The sequence below is a fragment of the Armigeres subalbatus genome, chromosome 3 (assembly GCF_024139115.2).
Source record: "Armigeres subalbatus isolate Guangzhou_Male chromosome 3, GZ_Asu_2, whole genome shotgun sequence".
Taxonomy (NCBI): Eukaryota; Metazoa; Arthropoda; class Insecta; order Diptera; family Culicidae; genus Armigeres; species Armigeres subalbatus.
The window spans coordinates 31649609-31673982 of NC_085141.1; the positions used below are offsets into that span (position 1 = coordinate 31649609).

General features: G+C 40.6%; 1 protein-coding gene across 1 annotated transcript in view; it reads right to left on the minus strand.

The window, feature by feature from the left end:
* Positions 1-4827: 4827 nt before the first annotated feature.
* LOC134221556 (tyrosine-protein phosphatase corkscrew-like) overlaps positions 4828-24374 on the minus strand; it is a 102652-nt gene continuing 83105 nt past the window's right edge. Inside the window, 2 exon segments of the mRNA XM_062700749.1 lie at positions 4828-6395; positions 19465-19529. Of these exon segments, the coding sequence (XP_062556733.1) occupies positions 6337-6395; positions 19465-19529 (124 nt within the window). The 3' untranslated portion in view covers positions 4828-6336.

A 24374-nucleotide genomic window follows, 5' to 3' on the forward strand; every position in this document is an offset into this window, starting at 1 on the left:
AATAAAAATCACTTTTTTCAAAAAATCGCCGATGAAATATTTTAAAACACCCCGTACCTCATTTCTAATGGCCTTGCCTAACTTTCTGTGAAAAAAAAAATCAGAGGTACATGAAACTTCGATAATAATCCATTTTTTACACCGTGCGGCGGTCACCAGTGAGCCCAAGTACACGAATTCTTCAACCACCTCGATTTCGTCACCACCGATAGAAACTCGTGGTGGGTGGCTTACATTGACGTCTCTTGAGCCTCTTCCTATCATGTACTTCGTCTTCGACGTATTGATGACTAGTCAAATCCGTTTAGCTTCGCTTTTCAGTCTGATGTAGGCTTCCTCCATCCTCTCAAAGTTACGTGCCATGATATCAATGTCGTCGGCGAAACCAAATAACTGGACAGACTTCGTGAAAATCGTACCACTCGTGTCAATCCCTGCCCTTCGAATTACTCCCTCCAAAGCGATGTTGAATAGCAGACACGAAAGACCATCACCTTGCCGTAACCCTCTACGCGTTTCGAAGGGACTCGAGAATGCCCCTGAAACTCGAACTGCGCACATCACCCGATCCATCGTCGCCTTGATCAACCGTATCAGTTTATCCGGAAATCCGTGTTCGTGCATTAGCTGCCATAGCTGGTCCCGATCGATTGTATCATATGCGGCTTTGAAGTCGATAAATAGATGATGTGTGGGCACGTTGTATTCGCGGCATTTCTGCAATACCTGACGTATGGCGAACACCTGGTCCGTGGTGGAGCGTTCACCCATAAATCCCGCCTGGTACTGCCCCACGAACTCTCTTGCAATTGGTGTTAGTCGACGGCATAAAATTTGGGAGAGTACCTTGTAGGCGGCGTTCAGCAATGTGATTGCGCGGTAGTTGCTACAATCCAGCTTATCGCCCTTTTTGTAGATGGGACACACGACACCTTCCATCCACTCCTGCGGCAGAACCTCATCCTCCCAAACCTTGGTAATCACCCAATGCAGCGCTCTAGCCAGTGCCTCACCACCGTGTTTAAACAGCTCTCCTGGTAGTTGGTCAACTCCAGGGGCTTTGTGAATCTAGTACTTCCTTCAAAATTTGAATTAGGGTTATGGATGCTTTTAGCAAAAATTTAATTAAGTTATATAATTCAAATAAAGTTTTTGCGTTACATTTACATTTACACGAAACATTTCATTGGCAAAACTCTCACCAAAATTAAGTTCAAACAGTTGGAACTCGCTTCAAGTGTTACAATCCATATAAATCTCGAATGCCAAGCGAAATTTGGCAGAGATTGCCAGAAGGCTGGGCCGCAGGGAAAACGGAATCTGGGTGGATGAATAGGGACACATTTTTTCTATTCCTCAGAGATGTATTTCCTTGGCTTGTTCAGCAAAAGACACCATTTCCTGTACCTAGTACTGTTTCTCGATGGGCATAAGTCTCACGTATCACCCAACACGACGAAATTGTGCGCCGAAAAGAACATGATTCTTATCTGTCTTCCACAGAATTCTACTCAAGTAACTCAACCACTAGACGTCAGGTTCTTCCGTCCACTCAAGAGTTATTGGAATCAAGTTTTGGTAGAATGGAGGATTAGTAATAATGGAGAAATGTTACCGAGGAAAGAAATCGCACCACTTTTGAAAAGTGCTGTAGATCGTATGACTAACTTGCCATCGATCTTGATTAACGGCTTTAGGCGTTGCGGCCTATATCCATTTGAGCCAGAAGCTGTCAACTATTCATCTTTAATTGGAGGACTTGATGTCATACCACCAACCCAAGTTATGCAACGAGTTGTTGCAGCGGAGACCACATTGCCAACAATCTCTTCGTCAGCGGTAGCAGTTGAACAATCCTTTGTGAGTCGTCTGGAATCATTTTAACGGCTGATCAGTTGAGCGTTTTTCAAACCTGTCGTTCGATCGGAGAGTGGCACGGAGCAGTTTTTGATACAAATCTATATCAAGTGTGGAATAAGGCTAAGGCAAACATATCGTAACCCGAAACGGTAGAGCCCGTATTTCATGGATTCGACGAAGGGTTAGTTGAAGGTATGTATGCGTGAAACATGAGCCCCCCCCCCCCCTTTTAATCTTTATCAATCTCTCAAAATTTCAACTTAATCGCTTGTTGCATAAGCTGGCGCTTGATTTGAAGTTTGTATGGGGATTTCAGCCAGAAAGTATAGAAAAATACACCTCCGTCACTCTTCTCTTTCGATCTGGAAATTAGTTCTAATTGCTCGATTGAGCTCAGAATTTCAAAAACGGCAGTTGGTATGCTACAGAATAATTTCACAGAATGTTGTACGTTGAAAATGAACTTTTATATATATAGTTTTCGGCTGACATGATTCGATCATTAAATCCAAAAATACACAATTCAGCTCCTATTAAATCAGCAGAAAGCTAAGTAAAAGTTCATTTAATCAACGTACAACATTCTATAATTGTTCTGTAACATATCAACTGCTCTTTTTGCAATTCTGAGCTCAATCACACCTAGAGCATTGAGCGCAATGCTCAAATGTCCCCTTGAAGTATTGCTTGATTACGGACCGGAGGCAACTGGATAGTGCTGAGTGTAGCGATTCCAGGCCACTACCTGCATAGTGCCTAACCCAGGTGCTCGGTTGCAACTTTTTCTTTTCCAAAATTCTTTACATATAAAAAAACACTGATTATAATCATCTTGAGGCTTCATTCCAAGAAAATAAAATTCAAACATTCATTCAATAAAAATAATCCATGAGAAAAGTTATTACCAAATCCTTGAATAACGTAGAAGTAAATGCTTGACATTTGTTTGTTTGTTGATACCGGTTGAGTGCCAATGTTTTTCAGTAAATCAAGGACTACTGTGATTGTGAAAAAGGCACTCAAAATGTCAACATAGGAATGTCAAAAAAGCACTCACACGGCTGCCATTATCGAGCGCATAATACCACTGTAAGGGTAAAATGAGCAGTGATTCAAATCGTTCGGGGCTGTCAGATTGAATATGAATCTGAAACATTCTTTCCCAGCAGCTGTTCTAGATTCATTTTTTATAACAGTCAAATGTCAAAAAAATAAAACTGGTATAACGCTCCGTTCTATTTTCTGCAGATTTGAACCACGATTGAATCACGAGATTCAAATATTTTCCAATTGTTTTGGTGTATGAATGCGTCATTTTATCTACGGATCAATCCACTTTGCAATTACGCCGCCTTTCTTGGCGCCAACATGATGATTTCATTTAATTGAAAATTTGAAAACATGAATAGAACACTGGTGGGGAAACCAGCGAGTTTGTTCTATTTGGCTCCAGATTCAAACTAGAATAGTGGTTGAAAATTTGGAATGAAACTGAATCACTCCTGATTTCACTCTAAAAATTTTGGAAACGAAGACTAAGTTCCAAATACAATCTAATCATTTTCATAAGATTCGAAAATCGCGATTTCCGAAAAAAAAATGCAATAATGTCAATCCGCGACAACATTTAAGGGAACCGCGTTTATCGCCACTAGCAAATTCGCGATAAATCCACGAAAAACGCAAAAATCGCGAAATCCGCGACTGTTGTAACAAAAGAACCCTGCAAACATAATTCCATAAGGAATTTTCGAATGAATTCTTCTAAGAACTCCCAAAGGAAGATCTGAAGGGATCTTCGAAAACAAAAATCAAAACGTGTTTATGAAGAAACTGCCGAAAGAATTCCTAAAGAGATTTCCGAATGAATTATTAATTTTATTTTTATCGACAATTCCAGTTTTCCAGGATTTATCAAAATTGGGGCGATATCAGTTTTTTTCCCTTTCAGAGCAATTTTGGTGTTTAGACATAAAATCTGCACAATTTTCGTATAATATCTACGAGCACTTGAAATTGTTGAATCGATCGCTAAGACTGTGATGGGCCGGACATGGCCCCGAAGGAAAAGGTTCAAGTTGTATTGTCCATGAAGGAATTTCGGTTCGGTGTCCAACGAAAACTCTCTTTTGAAATTTCTCTCAGCAACTTTGTTCGTCCCAGCTAGTTTTATTCAAGTATAATAGATAATCTCTACTAATAATCTCTCCGTAGTTTAGTGTACTCTTTTTTATTGGTTTCATTCGGTGTTCTTTGTTTTGTTCATGTCTGTTTGTTTATTTAATTTAAATCCGCTTTTTATTTGCATACCTAACTAAGATCGAGAGGCGACGTAAGATCGGGAAGAAGCGTTTTTATCGAAACGGCTCAATACTTGCAGTATTAGATTATTTGTGGTAGGCTTGTTGTTTCTTAAACAGAACGTAACGTAACGTGATATTGTCATAGATAATGTTCGAGAATTCGGGCATATTTTCAGATGTGATTGGAAGAAAGCAGCGAATGATGACATTATTTTTATGAACCTCAACTTATTTCCAAGTTTCCGGTAAATCGATAATAGCAAACATTTTTTTGGTACGGTATGCTATTTCACAGTGATTTGGTTTGTTTTCGGGATCAGTTACAAAAATATACTGGTAGTAAACTCTATCTGCTCATCGTTCGTTGATTGCTTGGCGCCGTCATTTCAATGAATCGATAATTCATATCACTATTTCCATTCAAATATAATGTTTCCTATGAGAGAAGGGGGTTCTGTTGCCCAGTACCTGCTATTATTGGTAAAGGTGGGGCAAATCGCTACTGTAATACATCCAGCACATTTATAATTGTTTTGTCGCTTGGTATCTAGTTACTGATCAAATTGGCAATTTAACTACATATTTTCACGCATTGAACGAACAAAAGTAATGAGTGGACATGAAAGGAAAATGTGATAACAAAATAAAAGAAAACAAAACCAAAAACAATGAAAGTAAATTGATATATTCTTTCAGTTTTTACTTGTAACCATTTGTAACATACAACTTCTGTTTAAGATTGCTTCGTAGTAAAACCACTAATTTTTCGGATACAAATTTCCCTCCGGGCTAGTTCCAAATTGTTTCATGCATGGGTGCGTGTGTACGTGTGTGTATACTTGTTGCTTTAATAAAAAAACAAAACAAATCATATGACCCTTAACGTAAAAAGAACATGATTGTGGAGCGGTGCGATACAACTTATAAAGCCTTACAACCTAATTTTTCGACGAAGAACTGCCCTCTCGCAACGTCCAACGAGACGTCGACGAGAGAGCCCCAATGCGTACGTGTAACAAATGATCTCAAAAACAAGCGAAGTTTTTCGCACATTTATTCTCGGCGCGCGCTTCTACTCTATATAACTTTTCTTTCGTTTTTCGTTTTGCAGTAGGCGTGTATTAACTGTCAGAAAAAGTCAAAGACCATCCTACTGCGCTCTTCATTGCGGTAATCACATTTGCAGCTTGTATTTGTAAAGGTTTTTGCCTAATATTTAATCAGAGTGTACGTACTTTTTCACATTTTAGCTGAGCTCCTCTCTCCCAAGTTTCACCTCTGAGTTTACTCTCCTCCATGCTCCTCTAACACAGCTCATGAGTTTAACTCGCATTTGATCCATAATAATCTTTTTAATCCTTTTATATATGTTGAGAGCTCAGTTTGTATATTTTCCCATAATGGAAATTGTATTTTTCTCCTTCATCAATTTGTTAGACTAGATACACTAATAATAAATCTGTTCCATCCGCGGTCCAACACTACAGATAGGCGCAAGCTTCCCCTTTATACAATAGACAATTGAGTTTCTCTCCGGGAGGAAGTGAGTATCAAGCGGAGGAGCGGCTCTTAGATTTGTTTGTATTGATGGAAAAATTACCGTTTCCGGTGAAGCGTCGCGCTTTTCATCTGTCTCACCATTTCCTTCTTTATTTGACGAAAACAATCAATAAGTTAAACACTATGAAACAATATCTCACTTCTCATCATTCTTTCAACTTTCAACAACTGGTCTCTTCTTTACCTAATTATCTAGTTTAGGGGTGTGTCTGTATATGTATTTGTATGTATTGTTATTTTGTTTTTGAGTGTATTTGTTTTCGTTCCGCCCTTTTCTCATCGGCCGAGAGTGCGTTTGCGTTACTCAATGTTTTTCCCGCCGAAATTGCTATACTTTATTCTGAGAGGTGTAGTTTTTTTTCATGCATATATTTTCGTAATCAAAACTTTAAAAAGAATAGCCTACACTTGAAACAAATAAACACATTCCATTCCAGGTGAAGTCACATCGGCAGCACCATGTTCTGCCCGCTTCGTATCACTTTTACGGTTTATATGCGTTACTTTGTATGTAGATCCGCCATTTCGGCCATTTTGTTCAGCGGCCTGCATTTTGGGAGGGGTTTCTTTCATGTCTATTTACTCGGCATGGAGCTTTCTAAAAATCCATTTGTCATGACTTTCTTGGTGGGGTTGGTGGTGGTCGCGATTCTTTGGGAATGTTCTCATATACTACGGAGAAAAAGAAAATCGATGGTGAGTACCTATATCAAAACTGAGAGATAGATGGTGAGACATTGGAGCTCCTTAAAACAGAATCAGAGTTACAATCCGAAGAGAAATGAAAAAAAATCCAACCTATAATGTATCATGCGCCTCCACACGTATCCACGCACTATTTATAGCAAAATAAAGAGAAATGAACGAGCCAGCTAACAGGTGTTTGGCCAATAATAATAACAATTATTACCACTTTTTTGGAATGTGACTATTATCAACATAATCGAAATTTGCATCAATTTGAAGACGGCATCAACTTGAATTACTGCTCCTGGACTTGAATCTCTTAGATCATATGTTCATCCCATAAAAACATAGCAATGAAAAGAAATTTGATTTTATTTTTCCGCGATGATATACTTTCTCTCTGCAAGCCAACTGTCAAGCTCAAGATTTCAAGCCGCTGCTTCTCTGTAGGATTCCGAGGAAGTCAAGTGTTTCCCGTTAGGCGTGCCCGGGACGCATCATTTTTCCCCGATGAACGACATCCAGCAAATTGACCGAGCTCCTTTTTCCGACCCTCTCTTCGGTTCCGACATCCAAATCTGACCATGCACGAGTCTCCCGTCGACTATGGCACCCCTCCGGTTTCTTCCGGGGGACAATAACTTAAAGCATCATCTGATTTTTCCCCCCTGACCAGCAAAACACGACTGGTACATCGAACGATTTGCCCCTACCTTCTATTGCTTCGGACCAAGGAAACACACTTGCTCACCTCCCGAATCCCACCCTCCCGCTGGAGGCCAATCTTTATCTCCAGTGAAAAATCACGGCTACAGGAACAACCTTCCCAACCTAGAACTGCACACGCACGCCCACCGTGGATTATTGGCCTTCGGGAGCACAATCGGGTTGTACTCGAATCCATGCCCAAGCAACCAAAAGTTCAGATTAGACTTGAGGATTGAACTAAGAAGTTCACATTTAGTTCGATTATAGCTCCATTGTTCATAAACCAAACTTAGCTCTCAACTAATACTATTAATGAACTTGAAAGTTCAAGAAAGTTGCTTATTCCTCTTCATCTGAACATTAAAGTTCACGTTACGCTACTTAAATTATTGTTCCGAACTTCTAACAAGAAGTTCGGTTCAAGTACTAACCGTACTTCTAATCAGCTTGAAAATCTTTTTTTTTTTAAATCTTTATTAAGGTGTTTTTTTAATCTACAGACTACGTTCAACACCGGAAAACTTGAAAATCAATATTATTCCGAACTATAAAATTCAAACCACACTACTTTGGAGCTTGTTCCGAACTTCTAATATCAAGTTTCACGATATCACAAACCGAACTTGTTATCAGCACAAAAGTGCACAAAATTTTTTTTTTTCGCCTCTCAAATAGAGTTTCCATTTCCCGGTCATTTTCGTTGTCCCGGGATTCGGGATGAACTTGTACATATATCCCGGGATCCCGGGATTTTTCTATGTTTCCTTAGAAAACTTATTTTTTGATTTAAAAACGATTTTATTCAATGTTCAGGGGTGAAGTTCATATTTTAGAAAGACCAAAAAAAACAGATTTCAAAAGTTAATTGTGTTCAACGTAATCGCTTGCTGCGATAAAGATGAAAAAGATGGGGTTAATAGATTACGCGATTAAAGTTGGTATACGATTTTGACAGAAGCTGAGAATTGGACAAATTGATTGCAGCCTGTTGACCAGAGTTGATTTTGATCGAATCGATAAACTAAAAAAAATAGGCAGAGCATCGGGGTCTGACTGCTCGGGCAGCGCGAGGAGATTAGCAAGGCGAATATCAGCAAGTGAACACAATTTCGCTGTAGACGGGAGATGGGTAGGAAGCAGGCGCCAAATAAATGTAACTGATCTTGTACTGTAGATACTTGTGGTTTAATTAATAGAGAGCTGTAGCTGCTGGAAAAAGTATCAGTCAGTAGTCCTCCATTGAGTGGTATAGGGGAATCTAATATTTTTTGTGAAGGTGTTCTATTAATCTCCGATATTTTCATGTCTGTTCCTCTCTTACTAATTTAATAATAAGATGATATCGATTGTGCATCACAAAAAACCTTGGCTCTGTATACATGCCTGAGCCTACCAAATAAATGAATTTGGAAAAAAATCATGTCTGATGGGATATAAAAATATGAGTTTATCACCTATGTTGGGTTTCGCGTTCCAAACAAATAACTTTTGTAAGATGAAAAATTACACTGTTTGCGAACCAGAAATGAAACAGTATTTTTTGTCCCGGGTATCCCGGGATTTTCGGGATTTCAAAAATAATATCCCGGGAATCGGGAAATCCCGAATTTCCCTAAATCCCGGGATTTTTTGTCCCGGGATGTCCCGGGATGGAAACTCTACTCGCAAATACAAAAAAAGTTCTGAATAATACCTTGTAGGAACTTGAGCACAGGCACACTGCTACAAAAACAAAACAAAGTCAAACTGTTCAAAGCCGCCTATCAGGTCCACATGAACATTTATAAATTTTAAAGTTCAGAATCAAGCTCCATACGAACTTTTTGTGAACTTCCAAATTCAGAATCAGTTCGGTATGAACTTTTTGTGGCATAAAGTACACATTTAGTGCCACCCTGGCATTATACGAACTTTCTAGTTCACATTTTATCCTAATTGAACTTATGGTGAACTTTGAGACAAGTGTCATATATGAAATCAACTCATGAAGTAAAATTTTGCCACTTTACATGTCGATCGTATGGAGCAGTGGTACGCATCCCGGATTATAAGAGGAGGACTAGAGTTCAATACTTGTGGTAGGCGCATCGTCACATGGAGTCTCGCATCCTAAATAAGAACAGCATCTACATTCTCGTGAACAATCATTGAAAAAAAATTAAAATAGTTCTTCCAGTACATCGCCTTGTGGTTTTTATTTTATTTTGTAAAGTACACTTCAAGTTCATTGTCTAGCTGAATAGCATGCTATACAGGACTCTCACCGAACTTTTTGTGAACTTTGATGTCCACTTTAGAAGCTTGAAAATAACTTAATGTGAACTTGATAGTTCGGTTAACTACTTAAAAAGTGAGCTGAATAGAATTCTATTCAGGATCCCTCTTGGAGCTGATTAAGCCAGGAATGTACTGTTATCCGAACTTTTGGTTGCTTGGGTGGACCGCTCCCTCCCCTTTTAATGAAATTTCAACTCGACGAGGACCATCCAGTTATCGTAGTCCGTGTCCGAGGCTGTTATCAAGTCAGCGTGGTAAATCTCTACTTACCCTGCGACTGTCTACCGGGCATCAAGGGAAAGGTAAGCTACATCATTACCAACTCCCCCGATCCTATCCTCCTCATGGGGGACAAGAACGCACATCATCTAGCCGGGGTGTTGCCAGTTCTGATCTCCACGGAGAATGCGGACCTAGTAACTCTTAACAACGCACAGTGGCGCATCGTGTTTTTTGCGCGTTTATATAATAGTACATTTATTACGCAATTTAGCGTAACGGAGTCTTCGAGACATTTTACCAGTAAGTTAATGCGCTTCTTTAGAGGGATTCAGCTTACTGAGCAATCCCGCCAAAAGTGAGATAAAAAAGCGCATTAACTTACTGATAAAATGTCTCGAAGACACCGTTACGCTAAATTGCATAATAAATGTACTATTAAATAAACGCGCTAAAAACACGGTTTTAGCCACCGTGCAACGGTTCGCTCACTTTCTTCAACGGCCACTCGGCCACTGCCATCGTTGTGACCGTAGCCAGACAGTTTATATTCTCATGGGATGCATCTCTTTAATGGGAAGTATCCATCGATCTATTCGGCAGCAATCATTGTCCAATTTCGGTCACTGTCAACGGCTCGTCCCCGGAACCACAGGGAGACTAAGATGGCGCTATGATTCCGCCAACCAAGAGGCATATGACAATAACCTACGACACGAATTTGAACGAAACACGCTCACTATCCTTCCCAAATCCACCAAAACCATATTTTATGCCGCCGTTGCATTCATACCACAAACTAGTACTAGTACTAAACTAGTACTAGTACTAAACTAGTACTAGTACTAAACTAGTACTAGTACTAAACTAGTACTAGTACTAAACTAGTACTAGTACTGAACTAGTACAACACGGGTCATGAGGTTCAGGTGGGAAGAAAGGCGCTCCGAGCGCTGCATAGGCTTTCCGCCGGTCATCCTAAGAAGGTGAGTGCCCTCCATGGCCATAAAAAAACAATATGAAAGCAAGTCAGTGATTCTAGAAGCAAAGAGAAAGCAGTAGGAGGATTTTCTCGAATCGGTCAACCCCGGCAATCTTCAGCTGAACTCTGGGAAAAGTGAACGCACTAAGTGCCCAAGTAACCAAAAGTTCGGATAACAGTACATTCCTGGCTTAATCAGCTCCAAGAGGGATCCTGAATAGAATTCTATTCAGCTCACTTTTTAAGTAGTTAACCGAACTATCAAGTTCACATTTAGTCATTTTCAAGCTTCTAAAGTGGACATCAAAGTTCACAAAAAGTTCGGTGAGAGTCCTGTATAGCATGCTATTCAGCTGAACAAAGAACTTAAAGTGTACTTTACAAAATAAAATAAAAACCACAAGGTGATGTACGGTTAGAACTATTTTCAATTTTTTTTTTCAATGATTTTTCACTAGAATATATATGCTGTTCTTATTTAGGATGCGAGATTCCATGTGACGATGCACCTATCACAAGTATTGAACTCCAGTCCTCCTCTTATAGTGCGGGATGCGTACAACTGCTCCATACGATCGACATGTAAAGTGGCAAAACTTTACTTCATGAGTTGATTTCATATATGACATGAGGATAAAATGTGAACTAGAAAGTGCGTGTAATGTCAAGGTGACACTAAATGTGAACTTTATGTCACAAAAAGTGCATACTGAACTGATTCTGAATTTGAAAGTTCACAAAAAGTTCGTATGGAGCTTGATTCTGAGCTTTAAAGTCTATAAAAAGTTCATGTGGACCTGATAGGCGGCTTTGAGCAGTTTGGCTTTGTTTTGTTTTTGTAGCAGTGTGCCTATGCTCAAGTTCCTACGTGGTATTATTCAGAACTTTTTTGTACTTGTGAAGTGAAAAAAAAAATTTTGTGAACTATTGTGCTGACAAGTTCGGTTTGTGCCATCGTGAACTTGATATTAGAAGTTCGGAACAAGTTCCAAAGTAGAGTGCTGTGAACTTTATAGTTCGGAATAATATTGATTTTCAAGCTGATTAGAAGTACGGTTAGTACTTCAACCGAACTTCTTGTTAGAAGTTCGGAACAATAATTTAAGTAGCATAACGTGAACTTTAAAGTTCAGATGAAGAGGAATAAGCAACTTTCTTGAACTTTCAAGTTCATTAATAGTATTAATTGAGAGTTAAGTTCGGTTTATGAACAATGGAGCTATAATCGAACTAAATGTGAACTTCTTAGTTCAATCCTCAAGTCTAATCCGAACTTTTGGTTGCTTGGGTGGTAAGCGAAGTCCTTTCCCCATCCATCTTGACACACCGGATCGTACCAGCTCCGATCACCATGAGGTGGCAAACGCTCTAGGAGAATATTTTGCCGGTCAAGTCTCCGTTGACGAATTATCAGCTGAGTTCCAGCGGACTAGCATCCGCAGATCTTCGTCTCTCTCCAACTTTCGAGTCCCCCACGGAATCACAAAACGCCAATTTTAATTCTCCGTTTTCCGGTCCTGAGCTGTCCTTCAAGGAGTAACGGAAAATCTTCGATCAGGTCAGGAATTTATTATCCCATGATCAAAAACCTTCTTCAAAAACCAAAAAAACCTTCTTTTCAAAAGGCGCGGAAACCTTCCTTCAAGAGGCTCAGAAGGCCGGAGACGAGCCAGACAAAAAAAAAGGCTCAGAAGGCCCCTTCCGAAAGGCTCGAAAGTCTCCTTCCAATCCAAGAGGCTCGGAAGCCCCCTCCAAGAGGATTGGAAGCCTCCTCCAAAGAGACTCGAAAGCCTCCTTTAAAGAGGTTCGAAGCCTTCTTCAGAGAGGATCGGAAGGCTCCTTCCAAGTGGCTCGGAAGCCGTCTTCAAGAGGTTCGGAATCGGCCTTTCAAGAGGATCGGAAGCCTACTTTTAAAATGTTTGGAAGCCTTCTTCAAAGAGGATCGGAAGGCTCCATAAAAGTGGCTAGAAAGCCTCCTTTCAAGTGACTCGGAAGCCTCCTTTCAAGAGGGTCGGAAGCCCGCTTTCGAAAGGCTCGGAAGCCTCCTTTGAGGAGGTTCGGAAGCCTCTTCTAAGAGGATCGAAATCCTACTTTCAAAAAGTTCGGAAGCCTTCTTCAAAGAGTATCGGAAGGCTCCTTCTAAGTGGCTCGTAAGCCGTCTTCAAGAGGCTCGGAAGCCGCCTTTCAAGAAGCTCGGAAGCCTCCTTTTAAGAGGTTTAGAAGCCTTCTTCAAAGAGTATCGGAAGGCTCCTTAAAATTGGGTCGAAAGCCTCTTACCAAGTGACTCGGAAGCCTCCTTTCAAGAAGGTCGGAAGCCTGCTTCCAAGAGGCTCGAAAGCCCCCTTCCAAGGGGCTCGGAAGCCTTCTTCCGAAAGGATAGGAATCCTCCTTTCAAAAGGTTTGGAAGCCTTCTTTCAAGAGGCTCGGGAGAATCATTTTAAGAGGCTTGGAAGCCTAATTTCGAGAGGCTCGGAAGGCTCCATTCAAGAGGCTCGAAGGTCTCCTTTTAAGCGGTTCGGAAGTCTTTTCAAAGAGAATCGGCAGGCTCCTTCCAAGTGGCTCGAAAGCCTCCTTCTAAGTGGCTCGTAAGCCGTCTTGAAGAGGCTCGGAAGCCGCCTTTCAAGAGGCTCGGAAGCCTCCTTTTAAGAGATTCGGAAGCCTTCTTCAAAGAGGATCGGAAGGCTCCTTAAAAGTGGCTCGAAAACCCCCTAAGTGGCTCAAAAGCCTCCTTTTAAATGGCTCGGAAACCTCTTTTCAAGAGGCTTGGAAGCCTCCTTTCAAGAGGCTCGGAAGCCTCCTTCCAAAAGGCTTGGAAGCCTCCTTTCCAGAGGTTCGGAAGCCTTTTTTTAAGAGGATCGGAAGCCTTCTTTCAAGTGGCTCAAAAGCCTCCTTCCAAAAGGTTCGGAAGCCTTCTTTCAAGAGGCTCGAAAGCCTCCTTTCAAGAGGCTTGGAAGCCTAATTTCGAGAGACTCGAAAGCCTCCTTCCAAGAGGCTCGGAAGTCTCCTTTTAAGGGGTTCGGAAGGCTCCTTCCAAGAGGATCGAAAGCCTACTTCAAAAAGGTTCGGAAGGCTCCTTCCAAGTGGCTCGAAAGCCTCCTTCTAAGTGGCTCGGAAGCGGCCTTTCAAGAGGCTCGGAAGCCTCCTTCAAAGAGGCTCGGAAGCCTTCTTCAAAGAAGATCGGAAGCCGCCTTTCAAGAGGCTCGGAAGCCTCCTTTTAAGAAGTTCGGAAGCCTTCTTCAAAGTGGATCGGAAGGCTCCTTCCAAGAAGATCGGAGACCTCCTTCAAAGAGGCTCGGAAGCCTTCTTCAAAAAGGATCAGAAGGCTCCTTCCAAGCAGCTCGAAAGCCTCCTTCCAAGTGGCTCGGAAGCCTGCTTTCAAGAGGCTCGGAAGTGGCTTAAAAACCTCTTTTTAAAAAGCTCGGAAACCTCTTTTCAAGAGGCACGGAAGCCCCCTTCCCAGAGGCTCGGAAGCTCCCTTCCAAAAGGTTCGGAAGCCTGCTTTCAAAATGTTCGGAAGCCTTCTTCCAAGAGGATCGGAAGCCTCCTTCCAAGAGGCTCGGAAGCCTTCTTCAAAGAGGATCGGAAGGCTCCTTCCAAGAGGATCGGAAGCCTCCTTCCAAGAGGCTCGGAAGCCTCCTTCCAAGAGGCTCGGAATCCTCCTTTCAAGAGAATCGGAAGCCTTCTTTAAGAGGCTCGGAAGCCTCCTTTCAAGAGTCTCGAAGGCTCCTTCCAAGAGGATCGGAAGCCTCCTTCTAAGAGGCTCGGAAGCCTCCTTTCAAGAAGCTGGGAAGCCTGCTTTCAAGAGGCTCGGAAGCCTCCTTTCAATAGGCGCGGAAGCCTCTTTCCAAAAGAATCGGAAGCCAAGTGGCTCGGAAGCCTCTTTTCAAGATGCCTCGGAAGCCTGCTTTCAAGAGGCTCGGAATCCTCTTTCAATAGGCTTGGTAGCCTTTTTCCAAGATGCAGACAGGCGTCCTTTCAAGATGCTCAGAAGCCTCTTTCCAAGAAGTTCGGAAGCCTCCTCCCAAGAGGCTCGGAAGCTCTTTTCAAGAGGCTCGGAAGGCTCTTTTCAAGAGGCTCGGAAGCCTCTTTTCAAGAGTTTTTTTCTTTTTTCAAAAGGCTCGGAATTCTTTCAATAAGCTCAGAAGCGTCCTGTCAAGATGCTCGGAAGCCTCCTTTCATAAGACTCGGAAGCTTCCCATCAAGAGGCTCGGAATCCTACTTTCAGGAGACTTGGAAGCTTAGATGTTCGAGAGCCTCGAAAAGTCCTTGTAGGAAGCTTGATGTTTAAACTTGTATAAATTTGAATTGGAATAACGAAAATTTCAGACAACTTTTTAGAGAGCCATATATCCCGTTAGATTTCAGGTCCATTTATGCCTTTCTTGGACAGAAAGGATATCATTTCACTCCGGAAATGATCTTTTTATAGCAGTCTCGGAGACCAATAGTGGAGTAGCCATCGAGCAGGTAAGTGCAGTGCGTGTTTTAGTCGTCGCGAAAATGATAAAATATCTAGGGTAAAATGCCCAATAGTGGACCCCCTAGTAGCGAAATTTTGCTCTTCCGGGCATAATGAGTGGAAATTTTCAAAATATTAATTTTGCGTGATATCTTATATCAAGCTCTGCATCTGCTCTTCACATACATAAAACACTCAAATACTCGACGTTATTCTTCGAAATTAACATTTTTAAGTCAGACTGAATTCTGTTGGCCATAAGAAGGGAACCCCCTCACAAAGAATAACAATTAGAGTTCCCTCTCTACACCACGGCAGGCTACTGACTGATACTTCTGCCAGCAGCTACAGTTCTCTTTATTCAACAATAGATATATACAATACATCCATAACAATATTTCTTAATCTATACCAAAGAGCAACTACAACTAACCGGCGCCCGCTTCTTATCCATCTTCGATCTACAGCGAAGCGTCGCACACTATTCCAACACTCCTCCTTAGTGTTGCACACCTTGCAACTCTCCTAGCTCCTCCTAACACCGAGCCTCCCGTCCAGAGCTCCTCTTCGCTGAACAATTCCTTCTGGCCCAATCCGTTGCCCGTACAAATGGTCTCTATCCGACGTTTGTACAGCACCCTCTATTGACCAGCTCCTGAATGTTCCGACGCTCCTCCTAGACGCCTGCTGACCAGCCAGCATCCTACCGAACGTTCCAACCTCCTGATGAATGCCGTCCGGCGCTACCCAAGACTTACGTGGGTGATCCATGATCCCACTGCGCCACGCGACTTATGCGGCCGATCCATGATCCCACTGCGATAACGTCGACGGCAATAACATCCCACTAAGATGGAGAACGGGAATCGTTCCTGGGCCCATAACCTGTTGGCCAGAAGAAGGAAACCCCCTCACGAAGAACAACAAATACTAGAGTTCCCTCTCTACACCACGGCAGGCTACTGACTGATACTTCTGCCATCAGCTACAGTTCTCTTTATTCAACAATAGGTATATACAATTCATCCAAAACAATATTTCTTAATCTATACCAAAGAGCAACTACAACTAACCGGCGCCCGCTTCTAATCCATTTTCGATCTACAGCGAAACGTCGCACACTATTCCAACAAATTCGCCCTATAGTAGACCCCCTGGGGGTCCATAATAGGAAATTGCTTCCCTATATTCGACACTTCATTTGATTTTCATGTTTCGTTTCGGGACGTTCTTCTTCCCTATTATGGACCCCCCAAAATATTCCTATAATGGACACTCTCGTGTTTATTTTTTATAGAATTGTAAAAAATCATCTAATTTGAGTTTCCATAGCATTTCCAATGCATGTAATCAAATCATAGGACTGTAAGGTAGGTTCTCCTGATGGAATTTTATAGCAAAATGTTTCCATTGTGCTGTAATAATGAAAAAATGGCTGGAGGGTCCACTATTGGTTGAGGGTCCACTATTGGGCATTTTACCCTATTTGATGTTCGCTAAATCAATTGATATGCATTTGATCGTGTTCCTGCTCGGTGTACAGGTAGTGAACTTGTTCTGCTTTGTGCGGCCGAATCATGGTTAGTTAAAATCATTGCATTGTGTAATAAGAATGGCAAGGTCGCAGTGGCGTAGCCACGGGGGTGGTTTTGGGTACAAAACCCCCCCCAGAGACAAAATTTTGGGAAGAAATTTTTTTTTTTCGAGAAAAAAAATGTTCAGAAAACCCCCCCCAGACCAATTTTCTGGCTACGCCACTGCATGGTCGTACCCAACTTTGCGCAGCTCCTAACTTTGCGCATTTTGCGGATATTTTTGTAATAGAATGCGTTAAAATTGCATTTCGAAATATAATTATTACTTGTCAGCACAATATACATGTTATCATAACAGTGCATGCATTTTTTCGCTGTTAAATGACATATTTTTCATTTTAATAGTCAAAACTTGTACTGAAAACAGTGAAAATGACCAAAATGGCGTGTTCTTAGCACAAATGACAAGTGACGGTTCACCCGAAAAACTGTATTTTTTGTAAATTTTTACATTCGCTGACAACTGATTACACATGGACCCAATAATTATAATATTGTAGAAGCCATCTCATGAGAATTTGGTTAGTTATTTACATTTCTCTTTAAAATAGATGATGCGCAATGTTAGGAACAATTTTTCAATACAGTGTACCTTATTTTGCGCACAACTCGTATTTCTTCGATAATTTCAACATTTATGATATACCTCGTCGGAATAGGGTTTACGCAAAAAAGTACTTTTGTTAGCTGTGGCCAATGTACATAAATGAGGCTGCACATCCACCAACAGACGTGAAAACATACTAAGTATGTCGAATCATAAGAAAATAATGCCGGGCATCCTCATATTCTCAAATATGCTCAAATATGCCTACAAATGGAATGAACATAAATTGTAATAGTAGTATAGCCGAAAAAATAAAGTTTGGATGAAAAATTGTGATAGACGCTAGCATCGTGTTAGAAATTTTCCAAGTTATGTGCGCAGAGTTAGGCATATAATAAGGGGTCTGCTTTGAAGTTCAATTTACTATTTATTTTAGATTTTTGTACCAAATTTAGTTCTCAAACAATAATATAATAATAATAATACAGCATGGAAACTATTTCAGGCAGATAGCTACTTTCTGTAAGTTGTACGAGTTGATTCAATTTTGTATTTCCTTAACTGCGCAAAGTATGGTGCGTGCACGGTATCGCGCAGACGCAGAGTAAACACGGTCTTCAAATAACAAAAAGCACCTACTAATATTCCTGCCCTCTTCCTAACTGACTACAAGGACGTGGCCGGCGCCGTTATTAACCATTTGAACTATTGAGCCAACTTGCACACTGATAATGCTGGAACATTCCCAGCCAATCATTTCACAATTTCACTGATTCTGGTTAAGGTACAACAAAGCCACAAATCGGCCATCTTGGAAACCACGTGCTTTTTCTAGTGATCTTTCAAGAGCACGAATTGAGAGAACAGCAACGTCCATGGGGATCACAACATCTGTATATCGTTTGATTACTCATGCTAAGCAATCGACTTTAATTTCAGCATTGTACAAAAATATTACGCTGGTTTTGAACTTTTGATAATAGGAGTAAAATAACCGTGTGGTGAATTTGAAATTCACCACATGGCTTGATTGTATAATCATTTGTTGTCACTCTAACGGAATCAAGTTTAAAAGTGCTCGCGTTTTCGGGGGCACACCACTCGATACGGAAGCAATGCACAACTGTCATTTTTATTTTTTCACGCATGCTGCGACGCAGCAAAGCTAAATCAACAAAAATGACAGTTGTGCGCTGCCTCTGAATCGAGTGATGTGCCCCCGAAAACGCGAGCCCTTTTGGAACTTGGATTCCGTCAGGAGTGACCTTAATCACGAAACATAGATATGTATAGTCAGTCAAAGCCATAGTGTTATATACCAATGGACTCAGCTCGACGAGCGTTGCGTTTAAAAATAATGAAGAAAATGGCACATCAAACCTTATTAGCTAATTGGCAGTATCACTAAACAGTAAATTAAGTTGGGTTTTAATATATATTATGAGTTACGCTTATTTTCATTTACAGCGGAAATAATCGGTGGTACCACAATAACAGCATAAGTTCAAAGGGGTACGTGTTAAGAAAAAAGGCTGAAAACCGCTGCATTGCCTGAAAAAAAAATCATTACCAATATTTTCTACCTGTTATAGTTGTAAGCCAATTGAGAGAGAACCATACAGTAAGTTCATTGATAAACAATCTAGAACAGAGTAGAATTTTAGAAATATCATAAAATTTGTCAGTTTATGAAATCATGATTATAGTTCATGATTACAAGAACATTATTAATAGCACACTACAATGCTCAACAGTCAATGAAATACATAACCAGTTACACTTTGATTGTTCTGTTCCCAAGAAACAAGTACGACCGGGAAGCAGCGCCTTGGGCTCGCCCTCAGTGAACTCGAGTTCGATCCTCATGTTGAGCTTTTTTTTCAATCTTAATAATCGTAATCGCATTGGATGCGTTACTTAAAAATAAAATACAATATCATGAATCAAATTCATGAAATCACGAAATAAGTTCATAGTGTATTTTCATACCATGACAATGTACTGGATTCCTGAAATCATGAACTACGTTCCCATTTCAGGGAACTGATTTTTTCCCGTGTGGTTATACAACGGTTCAAAAAACTTTAAAAGAAGTTTTGAATTTTGGATAGGATGGTTCTAAAAATTAAATCCTAAAAAAAAATGTATTTGCATGACTGATCACTATTTCCATAAGTATTACCTCCCTGATTTCTTAATCAAGTGTAGTTGAACATTTTGGAGCATTTGGGAATCACGGTTTTGTTTTAAGCAACTTGCATACATACCTGATGAAGGGTTATTCATGTCAGTCACAGCCCGCGGTAGTGGCAATTGTGAGTCCGATGTTGACCTGCACAGAAACACAAACAGAACGCAAATTAGTAGATATCGCTCAACAGGAGCCCATCATTCAACAATGAACATCTTTTGAAATCGATTTTGAGATCCAAAATTAAAGTACATCTATAACACTAGAGATAGAGTTCACGTAAAACTAGAGAAAGTAATCAAGCTACGGTAAGTGAATCCAATTGCGTAACGGAAACCAAACTGTGACAACATCATTCACAAATAGAATGTACCTAGTGGTGTGATTATAGGAGCGATTGTATTGCAAGTCTTGTCTAGTGTTCAGGCTAAGCGTCGACAGTGATGACGGCAGGACAGCAGGCATCCGCTGCACATCATTGCTATCACAAATATTTGAATAACTGTTCGATTTTGGTAGTTGGTAGTTTCGAACAGTAACAACCGCCACAGCGTGCGAACGAGCAAGAGTAAAAGAATAAAAAAGTAAGTAGAAACATGGAAGAAGAAAATGACTCAGTGAAAACAGTGTGCCCAGAATTTAACACTGAAATGAATGTGAGAAAGCTTGGCAGCGACCGTTTTGAATGGTCGGTTGGGAAACGCCTAATTTTAGGCAATCGTGCTAATGTCACCAATAGATGGCACTACTTGGTCGCAGTCATGTGGCGCCACATGGGTTTTACATTCCTAGAATTGGTGTCGATAACGACACGTATGAGTGTCGGAGCATTTCGAATAACAACCCAACACTGAACCGGATATTTCACACGAAACCAGAAACAAACCACGCGCACCAGTCGCAAATCGTAGCAAGCACCTTGCGTCACTGGCGGCAGCAGCGACCACAAGAACCACAACGACGCGTGATCTGATTGCTGATGACTGCAGTGGGAGGCTAATCAAGTTTCAAGGTCACGCAAAGCGCGACACGAATCTTCCCAACGCTATGTGTACTGTGGTACTGTTAGTTGTTCAGATTGAAATTCGAGCGGGGCAAATCTCATCTTGATCTAGCTAATTAGCATTCTAGCGAGACTCGAGAGAGAGAGGGAGCTGCAGCGAGGACGATTCCGATACGGATTTCGAAAGTGAAGCAGAATGTTAATATTCGACGCCCTATATTTCGCGGTAAGCAGCTGATCACGACGTTGCGAAACAAACTTGATTTCTCAGCATTGACACACTGAACCATTTTGTGAAAGTTTGCGGAAATTTTACAACAATAGTGATTTCGGTATGTTTTGGAGCAGTATTATCTCATAGTTAGGAATGGAAATTTACATCTATTATTAATAACAGTAGATTTTTATCCAATTTAATTCATAATTTGAAGCAGATTTTGAAATGATTTATCGCCGTGTTGCTCTAAAGTTTAGAGAACGAAGACACCTGCCTCATAATTCAAATCGAGGCTGACTCGTCTTTCAAGCTCAAGGTTGCTCTTATTTGCTGCTTATAATAGTGGCTGCTTATAATTATTCGAACAATCCATACAAACAATCGTATTTGGTACTTCTTTATAGGGTGAGATTTTTCAACCTTGCTTGATTCAGCATTAGGTTACGGTCCAACGGAAATTAATTCTATAAAGATTCTTATGGAAAATTTCGAACAACTTTTTGTATTCAATTGCAATCCAAAGAACTTCTCATTGATTTTTTTAACACAGGCCACAAGGCCGAAAATTGTTTGACCGAACAAAATAGACAGCATTTAGTCAAAACGATCGTTTGGCTGAAAGAGCCATTTTGCAAGAATTGACTTGCGGCCGAAAGTGTCATAGAGTCGAACTGGTCATTTTGCCGAAAAAGTTGTTTGGCCGAAATGGTCTTTGGGTACAAAGGATCATTTGGCCGAACGTCATTTGGTTAACAATTTTGACCATATGATTTTTTAAACTGATTTCGGCGAAACGGATTTTTAGTCAAATGATCTGATAGGGCAAACTACTATTTCGACCAAAATATTAGTTAAGCCGTATGTCGCTTGCAGCTAATTGATATTTTCGGGCAAACTACTTTCGGCCTAATAACCGTTTCTGCCAAACGATTAATTCGGTCAAATAGAATTCGACTAGACTTCTATTTCGACTTCCGTCTTAACGTGTTATTCGGCCTAGTGCCATTCGAACAAACGATTTTCCGCCTATTGACTATAGGCCAAACGACGGAAAGGGCCGTTTGGCCAAAAGTCAGTCGACCGAAAGCCACAATGCTGGAAGTTATTTGGCCGGGCTAACCATTAGGCTGAAACTCGAAAAACTGGTCATTTGGCCGGAATGGTCGAATAGGGCATGTGGGCGAACATACCATTTGGCGAAGTGAGCGACACCGTTCGAATGAACTGGTCTTTTGGCCGAAAAAGTCGTTTGACCGAATAGGTCAATTGGCCGAGATGGCCGATAACAGAAAAGGCCATTTTGTCGGACGGGTCGACATTTTTGACCATGTTACCCGTTCAGTGAATGACATTTTCGGCTAAATGACCTTTTCAGCCGAATGGCCCTTTCTGCCAAACGACCATTTCGGCCAAACAGCATTTTTGGCCAATCGTCCTGTTAGGTCAAATGAATTCTTCGGTCAATTTACCAGTTCGGCCGTATGTCCTGAGGGTTATGTGTTGAAGAACTTCTCATGTTATGTCCAAAGAACTTCTCATGAAAATTCTAAACAATTTTCATCAGGTATCTTGAATATTTTTCCGTTCATATTTAGATATGTTTTTAAAAGTCAGAATGAGCTTTCTAATCTGAACCCACATAGCCATTGAGTATGAGACAGAAATGGTAGCTTGTTATCGGTTGTAAAACCAAGGTCAAAATTGATCAAGCTTTTCAAAAGACTTAAAACTTCTAATGGTTAATTTTTGTATTACAATTTCAAGTAAACTCATGATATTCATGAAGTTCGCTTTTGGCATGACAGTTCTGAATGCACTCCGCAGATTTTTTTTATTACAATTTGTCAATGTCGGCTGCTTTCATTTCTTCTGCAAGGCTCCAAAATTCATTCGAAAAGATCTAAATTTCGAAACCTTTGGCTTCCAGAGATCATTCCAAAACATCTTTTCTTCAGCATTGTATGATTTTTTAAATTGGAATTATCCTTTATTCGCGTTGTGAAGGTTCTTTGGAATGTTTGTAATCCGCTGGTGCGCTGACTAAATTCGCCAATTAAACTCAAAAGTGACAGATCGATCATTTTCGAATAATCCTAGGGGCAGAGCAATATTACTTTGGACAGAAATTCATATAATTCATCATATAATTTTCTCACTGTACAATTTAGTTTAATTTGAGTTCAATTTGGATATTGAGACGAAGCTTTATAGGAACGATTACGAATCTATTTCGTTGGTTTCGCGTGAAAACTTCTTCAAGTAGAAATGAACACGTTTTCTGAAACGTTCAATAGAATCTGATTTTCATTAATTTTATTTCAATATCAGTTTGGGATACGAAGTGGTGAGTTGACAACTGGGTAGGTCCATCCAACATAGCTCCGTTTCTCACAAGTTGCAGTACTCACGTTTGCACGGGTCTGCCGATGACAATCGACCGCCAGTTAAACGTTGATTTCTTCTGACATCAGCAAGGTTGAAGAGGTGCGACCTCGGGGTTTGAGGGCCTGTTGAACTCCCATAGAAAGCTGCATGTACCCGCACAAAGCACCCTAACCCACAAGTGATCGAGCGTCTGTTCACCAAGGAAATACAGCTCAACCATCGTCTTTCCTGGCCAATGTTGTAAAACGTCATTGTCATTGATTTGAATTATTTCTGGATACCTCTTTTCAGTAGCTAAATATCAATTAAAGAGGCATGAAAAACTTGTAGCGCTTCTTAAAAACGTTTTGAACAAATTAATCAAATGATATGCAAATGACATTTTACAACACTGGTCCTGGCATCCAGCTGAATATTTCGCGGAAGCCATGCCTAAGATGATTGCCCCCATACCGGTGGATAGAGACCCGTGGGCTAACAATCTACTGCTTCCGAAACTATAATATTCACCGAGAAACTGACACAGCTCGAAAGCTGCCGACCCTTTTTAGAGTTGTTCATTTACTGTCACTGCGACCAGAGATTCTGAGGACTCCTTTACTTCTTCGAGTATCACGGGAGGGTAATATTTTTCTAACGGAATGGTTTCGTAAAGTTTCACTTTAATTTAAATTCCAGATCGAAAAGATAATTATGAGGTTGTTTGCTTTACTAATATGAAAAACATAGAAAGCTATCATCCATCACATCGGGTTATCTTTCCAATTTAGGCTTTAAATATGAAAAAGCCAAACTGTTGTTAAATTTCGTATAGACTGCAAACACATGAGTTTCTGTGATGCTTTTCTGTTTTATTTGACTTTGATTCCTGCAGCGGGTCATTTTGTGTCTCCTTACCAAACCTAGGGAAGAAAGCAGTCTGACTCGCGTTAGCCGGCAATTTCTTATTTATTAATATCACAAAATGGCTGACAATTTTAAATGGCGTGGTGTGTTACTGGCTTCCTGGGTTGGTTGTTATTCTATTGCACGATTTGTATTCTAGATTTTGTCGCGACGTGTTAAGACTGCATATCAAAGCAACTTAAGCTAATTGAAAATTAGATTGATTTTTAATATGGATCAGTGAATGACGCTGGTCTTCTTGATATGCAGCCGTTATTTCCATTTAAATTCGAACAACGTGGTAACTATAACTAACTACGAAAGAATGTCACGCTGCGCTGGAATGCTACGATAGACGCGGCGAAGCTCAATTGTCCGTAATCTAAGACGGAGTCGAATTCTCGCTTTTTAGCAATGTATTTATTTCCCTTAAATTTAATAGCTACTACATAGTAGTACTCTGTTTTAGTTCACTTTTGTCGCAGTACACTTATCG